This window comes from Phascolarctos cinereus, unplaced genomic scaffold (assembly GCF_003287225.1).
Source record: "Phascolarctos cinereus isolate Bilbo 61053 unplaced genomic scaffold, phaCin_HiC Scaffold_3;HRSCAF=262, whole genome shotgun sequence".
Taxonomy (NCBI): Eukaryota; Metazoa; Chordata; class Mammalia; order Diprotodontia; family Phascolarctidae; genus Phascolarctos; species Phascolarctos cinereus.
In genome coordinates, this window is record NW_027555736.1 from 118,538,199 (window position 1) to 118,551,269 (window position 13,071).

The 13,071-nt window shown below is 44.1% G+C and overlaps 1 protein-coding gene across 3 annotated transcripts; it reads left to right on the plus strand.

The window, feature by feature from the left end:
• Window positions 1-3,862: 3,862 nt before the first annotated feature.
• RCCD1 (RCC1 domain containing 1) lies at window positions 3,863-12,874 on the plus strand. Of its 3 annotated transcripts, none has more exons than XR_013485295.1 (7): window positions 3,863-4,108; window positions 5,331-5,754; window positions 5,856-5,977; window positions 9,684-9,779; window positions 9,962-10,132; window positions 10,517-10,747; window positions 11,066-11,149. XR_013485295.1 is itself a non-coding variant. In XM_020965448.2 (7 exons), the coding sequence occupies exons 1-7, from the start codon at window positions 3,895-3,897 to the stop codon at window positions 11,212-11,214; spliced, it is 1,206 nt and encodes a 401-aa protein (XP_020821107.1). In that variant the 5' UTR covers window positions 3,863-3,894; the 3' UTR covers window positions 11,215-12,874. The 3 variants fall into 3 exon arrangements, 2 of the variants coding, with proteins under 2 accessions (XP_020821107.1, XP_020821121.1); XM_020965448.2 differs by having other exon boundaries at window positions 10,517-10,546; window positions 11,066-12,874; XM_020965462.2 differs by lacking the exon at window positions 9,962-10,132 and having other exon boundaries at window positions 10,517-10,546; window positions 11,066-12,874.
• The last annotated feature ends 197 nt before the right edge of the window (window positions 12,875-13,071 follow it).

The following is a 13,071-nucleotide window of genomic DNA, read 5'->3' on the forward strand; positions in this document are numbered from 1 at the left end:
ATTCCTTATAAAATTGGGTGGGATCTGACCAAGATCAAGAGGGCTAATTCAATCTCAGTATCAGTAATGTCTTTCAAGAGACTGTACTCTGAAATGAGGACTATAGAAAAAGGAGAAACTCTGGATCTCCCCAAATCATTGTTTTTTAATAATCATTTCTCGCACAGTATCACACTTGGCTTGTCTACTTGTTATCACACTGACCAGCCCACCTCACTTTCACTATGTAATAAACCCAATCCTTTTCTGTAATCTATGTCCTTGATTATGTCATTTATGTCACTTGAATGCCACTCATCATAAGCTGCGACCCGCAGCCTACCACCGTTTGTCTTTCCTTGGGGCACATGACACTTTTATTTTTCTGTTATTTTTCTGAGATCATAGCGTTCTAGAATTCACAGCCTAGATAGCACACTGGGAGAGAGAATGTGATGTTAGAAGGGCGTTATTTTGTTTTGGCTGGTTATAGCTTGGGATCAAAAGCACTGTTCAACTTTTCCAGTGCTGTATAGGCCAGTCTTTTCCTTCCTGTTCAGTTCTGGACCCTACTTATAATACATATGTAACACTTGTTCAAGAATAACTCAGTGGAATACATTGTTGGTGGAGCTGAGAATTGGTGCAGCCATTCTGGAAAACAATCTAGACCTGTGACCCCAAACTTATTAAACTATGCATACCCTTTGACCTAGAGAAAGAGATCAGAGAAAGAGGAAAAGGACCCAAAAGTACAAAAAATATTTGTAACAGCTCTTTTCATTGTAGACCCAAACTGAAAACTGAAAAAATAGGAGGTGCCCACCTATTAGGAGTAGCTGAAACAAATTGTGTTATATGAAAGTAATGAACTATTATTGTGCAATAAGAAATGATTAAATGGATAGGTTTAGAGGAAATTGGGAAGATCTCAAAGAACTAATGCAGATCAAAGTGAGCAGAAATAGAATAATTTACATAATGGCAACATTATAGAGACAAATAACATCAAAAGACTTAACTTCAATTAATTCGATGATTAACCATTAGTCTCAGTGGACTGAAGATGAATCACACTGTCTCCTGCCAGAGAAGTGGACTTAAAAATCTGGAATGAGACATGAATATTTGAATGTGGCCAATATGAAAATGTGTTTTGTTGGACTATGTATACTTAGGGGAGGGGATAGCAGGTAATGGTAGAGAAAGATAAGTCCTTGTAAAAAAATTTTTTTTTAATAATTTTGAAACAAAAAACCTAACTCAATGGGCTTTCCTTAGTTGGCTGCTCATGTAAGTGCATGTTGTAATTTGGTTTGTTTTCCCAGTGTGGATAGTGAAAATGATTCTTCTCATGACTCTAGACTTCATTGAGGAGGCTGTAAAGTATTTGAGCCTCAGCATATTTACTACAATGTTATATGTGAACAGGGATTCTAGAGAACTCTTGATTAGGAGTCTTTATTCTGTTCAGATTCTGTAAGTCTTGGTTGTTAACTCTTTTGATATAGAAAGTAAAAGGGTTCTTGCTTTCAAATTCCAAAAGTATTTATTAAACACTTTCTATTTACTTGTTAGAAAAATCTGAAACAAAAATCTACTACAGAAGTGAGTAAAGGAAATCCTTTACTATGCTTCTTGAGAGAGAAGTGGGCACAGCGAACTTTAGTAGCACCTTGGTGCTGGTTCAGTGGTACAATCAACTTTTTAAACAGCTAGTAAGATCCATGCTCCACCCATCGGGGCTACAATTGGTCTAGTTCATCTGAGTTACACTCTTCCTGGACAGCCCATCACATGTTCTTCCCCAAGTTCTGTTAACTCCACCCACTTCATGGGTCCCATGTTCAAAAAGGCAGCTATCTCCTACCTTAGGGTGTGTTAATATTTAATAAGCTTATTAAGCCAGCGCAGTGGAGAAAAGCCTTTGCCCTGTTGAGATCCCATCCTTGAATCTGACGGGCTGCAACTGGTTTAGCTTCCAGGGCTCTTTGTTGAGGAACTGGTCATTTGGGGAATGTTTGGGGCACTTTCTGCTTGGTTGAAGGACTATCCATAAGATCTTGGAAGTCCTCAGAATCCCCTTGTTCTGTTGTGGAAGCCTAACGCCTTAATCCTTTCTTTCACTTATCTATTTATCTATACACACATATTTGTATTTTCTCTCTATAATATACACATTTAAGGGACAATGACCCCCTTATTTTTTAGATGTGGAAACTGGGGGAAAAATTAGACGATTTGTGAGAGACATCCAATACTTGAGTTAAATGTTTTATTTATAAATCACTATAAATTCAGTTTTCTAATTTGAAAATAAGGGGTCTCTTGTATATTTCTAAGGTACTTCCAGGTCTAAATCCTATTTTGATAATATCCTATAATATTAAGACTAAAGGTCTTTTCCACCATAAACCCTGATGCATTGTGGTCCATTCCATCTTTTTTTTTTTAAGGACAGATGTTCTTCACACCTATTCCATCCTTACGAAGGAGGTACCAGTGGATTGGCAATAAACATGACAAGGAATTTAAGTTGTTGTTTGTCCTTCACTCTCAAAGAGGACCATGACATCAGGAAGCTGATGCCATGACTTGAAGTAAATTGGATTTAAGTGAGGGAGAGCAATGCAAAGGCACCAGCCTCTCTCTCCTCTGGAGCCATCTGGGTCCAATGGCAAGAAATAGATGCAGTGGAAGACCTTGGCCTTTTAAAGTTAAGTTCTGTCCTACGTCTTAGTTTAACTGAGGCAATGCCCATTCAGTGATTAAGGTTGGGTAAGAAATGAGGCAGAGAAGGGCCTCTTTTACCTAGTCAAAAATTAAATAAAATCAGTCTGGGAGGGAAGACCCTCAGGGTTTCTGGCCAAAATAGAAACAATTGCTATTTATACTCACTCTGAGCCATCAGAATCCAAACAATGACCAAGTGAGGCTTGAGCTGGGACCTATTGTTGGCCAATCAATGAGAGCCAGAGTGATTTAGGTTCAAGGCATGGTCCTTAAGAAAGCAATCTAGCCATTAAATCCCAAAATAACCCTCCATTCCAGGTTTCAGCCATCAAAATTTATATTCCTTGCAGATCAAAGCATACTTTCGCTCTTTTTTTTTCTGTTTTGTTTTGTTTCTTCTTTCTGCAGTTCCTCCTATTGGTTCTAAATCTTCTTTACAACATGACTCATGTGAGAATATGTTTAATAGCAATGCAAAAAAAAATTTAATATTCCTTTGTGCAGCGCACCAGCAGGTAAGGGTATGGTACCCTCTGTGGACAGAGGGAGAGGAGGGAACCAAGGAATTTAAGTACCAATTCCTTGAACGGCATTACCTCATCTTTCTTCTTCTCATATTACAGGAAAACAAACAAGGAGAGTCATTTACAGCAATTTATGTAAAATGCTTATTTATTTTTTACAATAATTTACAATAATAGCACCTAGATTCCAGAGCTGAGGATCAAAATGAGAAATTTATAAGGCACTTTGCAAACCTTACAATGCTATTATGTTAGCTTTTATTATTATTTATACCCAATTGTCACACTGCAGTGATCTTTATTTAGGTTATTAACTGTTTCAGATCAAGGACTTGGGTCCTCAGTGGTAAAGTCACTTGCTGAAAGACACGCGGCTAGTAATTGAAAGAAATTAAAGTGTGTAAAAAATTTACATGTGTAATTTACTTGCTTTTTTAATTTAACAAACACCAAGTTCCTACTCGAAGCAAAGCACCACACAGGGCAAGGTACTACAGCCGGAGGGGCTGAATGTTCTCAGGCCGCAGGGGTCGTTACCTCTAAAAAGTAAACTCCAACCTCAGCCCCGCCCCCCCAGCCCAGACTCAGGGTGAGCGGGCGCGCCGCTTCAGGACAGCAGACGGCGCTGTCAGCAAGCAGGCCGGCAGCTCGCTCCAGCATGGGGGCCCCGCAGCGGCCCGGGTGGTTCGGTTTTGGCTTCCGCGGCTTCGGGCAGGCCCTGGGCTCGGAGCGGGGGCTGCGGAGCAGCCTACACGGGCCCGAGCCGCTGGTGCTGGAGGACATCCAGGAGGGAGACCCGGCGAAGGCCCAGGCTGCGGTCACCGACGTCTGCCAAGTGCGGCCAAGCTGGAGCTTCACCGGCTTCTTGACTCGTGAGCTCCTCCCTCCGCCTCCCTCCTCTCTTCTTCCCCTCCTTCCTCCCCACTCGCTTCCCCCTTGCTCCTCCCCCTCCCCCTGCTCTTCCTTCCCTTCCCCTTTTCCCCTCCCCCACCCTCCCTCCGCCCATCCTCTTCTTCCCCCTCCCTCCTCCACCTCCCCTCCTGTTCCTCCTTCCCCTTTCCCCCTCCTCCTTTCCTCCTCTTCTCTCTACTTCTCCTTCCCATTCTCCTTCTCTTCTTGCTCCTTCTTTTTCCACTTTGTCTCTTTCACCTCCTCCTCCTCTCCCCCTCCTTCTCTTTACACAGCCCCCTACCTTCTTGGGTCTTGCAGCCCCAGAGCTTCCTCCCTATCCTGTGCAGCTTGTCCTGGTGCACAGCTCCATCCCAATGAAGCTCAGGGACAGAGACCCTTCCTCTTACATTGTACACGTGTACACACACACACACACACACACACACACACACACACAAAGTCTCTGTGCATCCTGGTGCACACAACTCCATCACACACATATTCACACATATACATACCCATCCCTTTGGTTCCACACCATTTTTGGTAGGTGGAAGGCAGCAAGATTTCCCATTCACTTTCACACAGAGATTGGTTGGGAAATTATCTTGTGGACTACTGGTCTCTGATGAGCAAATCCTTAGCTGGACCTGTACTTTGAGGTCATATTTGGTCCCAAAAATATCCATGGAGATACTGATTTGTTGCACTTGTTATGGGGTCAATGCAAATGCAAAATAGGTTTTTCAGAAAAACAAAACGCTGATTTGTGTGATGCTAGACTGTTGAGTTTTATCAGCAAATCATAAAATAGTAATTTCTGAAGCTTTATATCTGGATGAGCTGGGTGAAGAACAGATGAAAGATGGGGTAGTTCCAGTTCATGTTTAGGTTGTAGAAGAGAAACAGGAAATAATGGTGATGTTGCAGACTGACCATCATAAGTAAGTTGTGGTAGACGGATCACTGGGGATAGACAAGTCTGCAGGTGTCATAATTTTCTGGGGAAATCTCTGCCCATAGAGTTCCTTAATTTTCATTTGTACAGCATATGTACATATACACCCCATCTCAATGTGCACAACTCCACACCAGTGTACACGACCCGGAAGTGTACTCTGCAGGGTACTCCCACACTTCAGGGTACAACCTGCCCCCCCCCTCGGCCGCTAGCCCTGGGTGAGGATGTTTCTTCCTTTCCAGGAGACTGGCGTCTAGTGTTGTCGGGCTCTGTGAACGGCCAGCTTTCCGGCTGCAGGGACGCGTTGGCCTCAGAGCAGCATGTGCTAGTGCTGCGCATGGAGGTGGAGGGAACCCCAGCAGAGGTGCAGGCCTGGGCTGCAGCCTCTGAGCTGCAAGGGGAACCCCTGTGGACGTGGAAGATCCTGCGTCAGGGAGACTGGGAGAAGGATTCTGGCTCTGGGGACCAGGCTGGAGGTCATGGAGGAAGCCCCCTGGATCCTGCTTTGCTACCCTTAGTTCCCGAGCCAGGGTGGTATGTGAGCCCCAGGCAGCCTTTCTCCCAGCCCCTGGCCCCTGAGCTGAAGGCCCGACAGCTGGTGCTGGGGGCAGAGCATGCCCTGCTGCTGGGTGGAATGGGGCAGGTGTACACGTGGGGCACAGGCAGGTAAGTGGAGGCGATCTGGTCAGGGTGGGGGCCCTGAGCCTGAAGAGGGCAGCCTTGAGCAGAGAGCTCTGAAACCCCAGTGCCGGCCTCTCTTTGCTCAGACTTGGGCAGCTGGGCCACGGGGCTCTGGAGGCAGAACTGGAGCCCCGGCAGGTGGAGGCACTTCAGGGCCTAGCCATGGCCCAGGTTGCAGCTGGCGGATGGCATTCTCTCTGCGTGAGTGGTAAGCGTCCTCATCCTTGCTCCTTTGGTAGCTTGGGCTCCCCTCAACCCAGTTATAGATCTCTTTGGGGGTGGTAAGTAAGAGGTAGTAAGGCCTTGGACAGGGCCCTGGAAAAGGGGTGTTGTCCAGGCCTGGCCATCAATTAAGTGTTTATTAAGTAGCTCTCACTGGCCCACTGTGAGGGATACAAAAATGTTAAGTTGTGGCCTTCTCCTTTGAAGGACCTACGTAGTACTTCTGTACTTTTGAGTGAAGTTATAGCCTCATCATACAGGAGGAGGCTACTCCTTCCAACCTGCAAGTTGCAGTTCTTTCCAGCCTTCCCATGCAGTGGGATTCCTATCCCATCCTTATCTATGTCTCTGTCCGTGTCTTTGGCAACTCAGGGAGATTCAAAACCAACTCACAGGCCAGTCATTTCCATTGAGCACAATGCTCTGCATGTATTGACTGCCAGTAAGTATTAGTTGAATAAATTCATGAATAATTATGGAATGCATTAAATGCTAAGTTGTATAGTATCACTGCCTTGTCAGCCTTAGGCTTCGAGGTGGTGCAGTGGGTAGAGCACTGGAGGAAGACCTGAGTTCAAATTCAGCCTCAGACACTTAAATAGTTGCACGACCCTAGGCAAGTCACTTAACCATTGTCTGCCTCAGTTTCTCCAACAGTAAAATGGGGTTAATAATAGCACCTACCACCCAAGGGTGTTGTGAGGGTCAAATGAGATTGTTTTGAAGTGTTTAGCACAGTTCCTGGCATGTAGAAGGTTTAATAAATGCTTATTAGTTCCTTCTGTACTGCCTGTCCTTGATCCTTGGCTCACTATAAATTTGTGTTACATAATCTCAAGTGGAGCCTCACTGCATCAAGGCAAACCCTTTATGCCTCCCTAATAGATTTATATCTCACTCACCACAATGGCTATTCCAAACTTTTATCCCTCCTCAAGCTTTCTAATGCACCCACATTTTCTCAGCGGAGGACCTAGCCTTAATCTGAGGCCATTCAATAAGGAGTTACTCTTCTTTCTCCCTTAGCTCATGTCACTTAGACATCTTCCCCCACTATTTTTTTTAGTCTGTTTCCCATGACCTATCCATGTGCACCTTTGATCTCATTTCCTCCGATCTTCTCCAGTAGTGCCCCCTGTATCATCCCCATTCTCTCTCCAATCTTGTTTCTCCCTGACAACCAGCTCCTTCTTTGCTGCCTATAAACTAGCTCATATCTCTTCCATCCTTAAAAAAAAAAATCTACAGGTCATTCCCCAATTGATAAATGGTCAAAGGATATGAACAGAAGTTTTCAGGTGAAGAAATTAAAGCTATCTATAGTCACATGGAAAAATGCTCTAAATCACTATTGATTAGAGAAATGCAAATCCAAACAACTCTGAGGTACCACATCACACCTATCAGATTGGCCAACATGATAAAATGGGAAAAATGATAAATGTTGGAGAAGATGTGGGAAAATTGGAACTATGCCCAAAGGGCTATAAAAATGTGCATACCCTTTGACCCAGCAGTAGCTCTTCTAGGAGTGTGTCCTGAAGAGATCATACAAATGGGAAAAGGACCCACATGTACAGAAATATTTATAGCAACTCTTTCTGTGGTGGCAAAGAACTGGAAATTGAGGGGATGTCTATCAGTTGGGGAATGGCTGAACAAGTTGTGGTATATGAATGTAATGGAATACTATTGTGCTATAAGAAATGATGAACAGGTAGATTTCAGAAAAACCTGGAAAGACTTGCATGGACTGATGCTGAGTGAAGTGAGCAGAACCAGGAGAACATTGTACACAATAATAGCCATGTCGTGTGATGACTTTGATAGACTTAGCTCTTCTCAGCAATGCATGGATCTAAGACCTCTCCAAAAGTCTGATGATGGAAATACTATTCATATCCAGAGAAAGAACTGTGGAGTTTGAATGCAGATCGAGGCATACTATTTACTCTTTTTTCCTTCTGTTTTGTTTTGTTTCTTCTTTCTTGTGGTTCCTCCTATTGGTTCTAATTCTTCTTTACAACATGACTAATGTGAAAATATGTTTAATAGGAATGCATATGTAGAGCTTATATTAGATTGCATTCTGTCTTGGGGAGGGGGGAGGAGAGGGAGAAAATTTTAAACTCAAAAGCTTATGGAAGTGGTTTTTGAAAAATAAAAATTAATTAGTTAAAAAATAAAAAAAAATTTTAAATCCCTTTGATCCATCCCTTAGTTAATATCCCATTCCTCTTCTGTTCACTTTTCTAAATTCTCTACAGTTTGGCTCTAACCTCATTATTCAACTGAAATTTCTCTCTTCAGAGTCATCAATGATCTCTTAATTGTCAGAATCTAATGGCTTTTTTCAGTCTTCATTCTTATTGATCTCTTGGTATCCTGCCCATCACCCTCTTCTGGATTTTCTTTCCTCCATAGGTTTTCATGGCACTGCTCTCTCCTGCTCAGTTCCATTTGCTGGGTCTTTTGTCAGGCCATATTCACTAGTCAGGCATGTCCTCTAAGGCTCTGTTCTGGGCCTTATCTCCTCTCTCAGTACTGTCTTGTTGAGCTCATTGGCTCCCATGAATTCAATTACCATCTCTATGTAGGTAATTCTCAGATCTGTATGTCTAGCTCTAGCCTCTCTGTTGGTCTATAAACCACAACTGCCTTTTAGACATCTCCAATTGGATGTCCTGTAGGCATCTCACAACTCAATGTGTCCAAAATACGACTCATCATCTTTCCCCCAAATCCTCACCTCTTTCCAAATTTCCTATTGTTGTTGAGGGTACCACCATCCTTAGTCATGGCTTGCAACCTTGGTGTCATCCTCAACTGCTCATTTACACTCAACACTTTCATTTTATTGTCAAGTCTTGTTTTTACCTTTGCAGCATATGTACTGTCTTCACTCCCCCCACCCCTCATCAGCTTACACCTGTACTATTGCACTAGTGTTCTGGTTTGTCTCTTTGCCTTAAGTCTCTCCCCACTCCAATCTAGGCTCCACTCAGCTACCAAGGTGATTTGTCCTAAATTGCTGGTTTGGCCTTGTTTGTTGCCCCTAAACTCCATTGACTCCCATTACCTCCAGAATCAAATATCAAGTGCTGTTTGGCATTTAGACTTTGGCCAGACTTCACAGTCTGGCTCCTTCCTACCTTTTTGGGCTTCTTGCACTTTCCTCCCCTCCATGGATCCTCTAAGACCCAGCTACAGTGGCCTCCTGGATGTTCCTCAGACAGGACACTCCATCTCTCAAAACTCTTCTTTATCATCGACTGTCTCCCATGTCTAGAATGCTCTCCTTTCTCACCTCCACCTCCTGACTTCTGTGGAGGCTCAGTCCGAATCCCACCTTTTTTAGGAGGCAATTGGGGTTAAGTGACTTGCCTAGGGTCAGTCACATACTGAAGGCTTAACAAGTGCTTGACTGACTGTTGACCGACTGATTGCAGCTAGAGCCCACCACCGCCCTGCTAAAAAGTCACACAGTTCCGTTTACTTTCTATAAAAATGCTAGAGCTAAGGGGCAGCTAGGTGGTGCAGTGGATAGAGCTTCGGCCTTGGAGTCAAGAGGACCTCAGTTCAAATCTGGCCTCAGACATATAACACTTACTAGCTGTGTGACCGACTCTAGGCAAGTCACTTAACCCTGATTGCCTCACCAAAAAAGCTAAAGAGCTTTTTTTCTTCCCCAGAGGCTGGTGATCTCTATATCTGGGGCTGGAATGAATCTGGGCAGCTTGCACTGCCTTCCAGAGCCATAGCAGAAAGAGAGAAGACAGTTGCAGGTGGTAAGAAGTTACATTTTAGTATTTGCCCCTCTCCTCATTCTGGTCTTCCAAGATGCCTGTCATTATAGCATCCCTAGCCAGCCTCTCGCTGCAACAAAATATACACAGCCCCTCTAGGAGTCCTATGCCACCTTTGCCATTGATCTGCTCAGTAAACTGAGAATTGCTTGTTTGTCTCTGAGCTTCTGGGCTCTACTCATGTAGTCCTGAAGTGAAGATGCCAGCCAAGGATGGGGATGGAGACCCTGCTCAGTTCATATCAGTTCAGCCTTTCCCAGCATTACTGGATCTTCCCAGTGGCTCAGAGGTCAGCAAGGCCAGCTGTGGATCCCGACACACAGCTGTGGTGACCCGTAAGTACGGCTTGGCCTGGGGTGAGGTACTTGGTAACTGTGGCATTAGCCAGTTTCATCAGCCCCAGGCTGAGACAGTAAATGGAGGAAGATAATCAGCAAATGCTGATTAGTGGCTGCCAGTAAGGGTAAGGTCCTCTTACAGGACTGAGCCCCTTGTCCAGGCAGTTTTCCACCAAAGCAAACAAAGCACCAGCCCAGCTCTGTACCCAGGCTTGGTCTGTTCACTGCTGGCCAGGGAGAACTCACATGTTCTATAGCTTCTTGACATCTTGTCCACACGATTCTCAGGTTCTTCAAAGGCGCTAAACTTTTGGCTGACTGTTAAATGCCTTTACAAGGGAGGGTGTGGTGACTGTCTTACTTTTGTTGTTTCCATTGCAGGAGATGGTGAACTCTATACTTGGGGCTGGGGTGAGTAACCTTACCTGTAGGAAAGCCAGGGGAAGGAGTGTTGGAAGAATTCATGTCCACAAGAAACAAAGGTGAAGGGCGGAAGACCAGTGTTTATCACTAGGGAGGGGGATCTAGGAGGTCCATCACTAAGTTCTCTGGCCCTGAAGACTGCAAGATTGCATAGTCCCCAGGAGCACTGAGGAAAATGTGAGAGAAAAGGCAAGAACCTCAGAGCCAGCAGCCACGTCTGTGTGTCTGTCTTCAAGGGGCAGTAGAGGAAGGCTAGAGAGCAGATCTTTTCAGGAGTGGCACGGAGAACCCTTTGGCTTTTCCCAGGTGTTTTCAAGTACTTCTAACCACTGGAGTGCTGGGGTTTTTAGATTTCCAGCTACCCGAAGTAACTCCTTCTCCTGTTAAGGGACAGGGACTGGGGCAGGGGTGGGGAGAGGGGGAGTGAGTCATTTCCCCAGAAGTAGCAGGGGCTGTGAGGTTAGTGAGAGGGAATGGCAAGAAGGCATTTGTTTTTGTTTACTCCAGGTAAATATGGACAACTTGGTCACAAGGATACGGCCAGTTTGGATCAGCCCCAACGGGTAGACTATTTCACAGACAATCTGCTCCATGTGGAAGCTGTGATCTGTGGCCCGTGGAACACTTACGTGTATGCTGTGGAAGGGAAGAACTGATCTTCTAGCCAGCTGGACAAAACCACATTGTAGCTGAAGAATCTGAGTCAATTGTGTGTCACTGTGTCTTTTTATAGGTATAGAAAACAAATTAGGGAAAAAAGGGTAGAAAACCCTTGCCCCTGTTTATATATGTATTGGCACTGGCAATTATTAGCAAGGCAAGAAACCAAGGGTTGGTTTGGGGCATGCCTAGTTCTAAATTACCTCTAGCCCAACCCTAAAATTTGCTTCCTTAAAAATCTTGAAAACAAACTTTCAGGTAAAATAATTCAGGTCTCCTAAAGTTACTTTTTATCTTTGGCAGCTTTGAAATGCTAATGACAGATATGTATACCTTTTAACTTTAGCATTCAAAAGCTGTTCTATACAACCTATCCATCCATACCTTGGATGGTTTCAGGGGGTTTGCCCCAGGTGTTCCCCACCCCCACTTTAGCCCCCAAATATTCATAACCTAAGTCTCTGGTGATGTGCCCCTCTCCACTTAAGAGACCAATTTTCAAAACCTTTATAGCTGTGTAGAACCTGTTGAGGCCGGCATTCTTCCAGTCACCAGGGGCACTTCCCAGGAGAGTGAGGCCTGAGAGAGGGGACTCTGTGCAGGGATGTATGGGAAGAAATGAAGATGTTTTGGCTATCCTTTTGAAAATTGGAAAAGGGAGGGGGCAGCTAGGTGGCCTAGTGGACAGAGCACTAGCCTTGAAGTCAGGAGGACCTGAGTTCAAATCTGGCCTCAGACCAAACACTTGACACTTACTAGCTGTGTGACCCTGGGCAAGTCACTTAACCCCAATTGCCTAAAAAGAAAAGGGAAAAAAAAGTTGGAAATGGGGTAGAAAGTATTCATGGGAAAACCAAATCAGCTGAGGCAACGGGGGGGGGGGGGGGGGGGGCAGACCTGAAAATAAAAAACCTCAAACCACGCCCCCCCATTCTTATTTTATAATCAAATAAGTTTACTTGCTATGCATCAATATAGGGTTAATTTTCATCCTAAATGTCAGAATATCAAACTCATGGGTTCTAGATTAGGAACTAGCCTCTAATATTTACTTAGACTTGGGAAGTACAGATATGTTTGGGGGTGAGGTGTATTCTTCGAAAGGACAAAAACCTTGACACTTCCTACTTTAGAGATGTTTCACATCTTATTTTATTGAAATGTTTTACTTTTTCCTTTCATGTTATAATTCCCAACCTAATAGACCATTTTTTAAGGCATAAGGTAACGTGGTCTATTTTTGCTAAGACTAGGAAAAAAAAATGTGGAAAGTCAGTAAGCATGGGACCTGTGATCCTCAACCGTGTTTAGTAGTGATTTCCTTTAGATACCAAGTAGGCCCCAAAGTTCCCAGGGAAGTCAAATTACTTGCTTATTGAACTATAAAGCAGATATCTGTGGCACTGCACCCCCAGTCCTCCAACCTGTCATTTCAGGGCTCTACTTCTCTTGGTCTTAGTTTTCTCATTTAAAATAAGGTCTCAGGTCCCACTGAGGGAGAGGATGGCTGCTTCAATGCATGTGAGAGCATTCTCTCTTTGCAAAGTCCACATATTAACAGTATTGAGACAGTATTCCAATGTATAGCATTTCAAGAAAAAAACTTTTATAGCTTATCAACTTTTGTAATGTAAATAAATCACATAATTTGTTTTATGAGGTTCATTTTCTTTCATCAGGAAGCAGCATGGTACAATGGAGAGGGACTTGAAGGTTCTTCCTAGCTATAAACTTAGAATCCTATGTGTGTTAGGATACATTTGCATGAGTAGAGAGTTCTAGAAGGCCTAGAGAACAGTTGGCAAGTCCTTCCCTTGAAAGATTCGCTGTAAAGCTGCTAGATATACAGAACA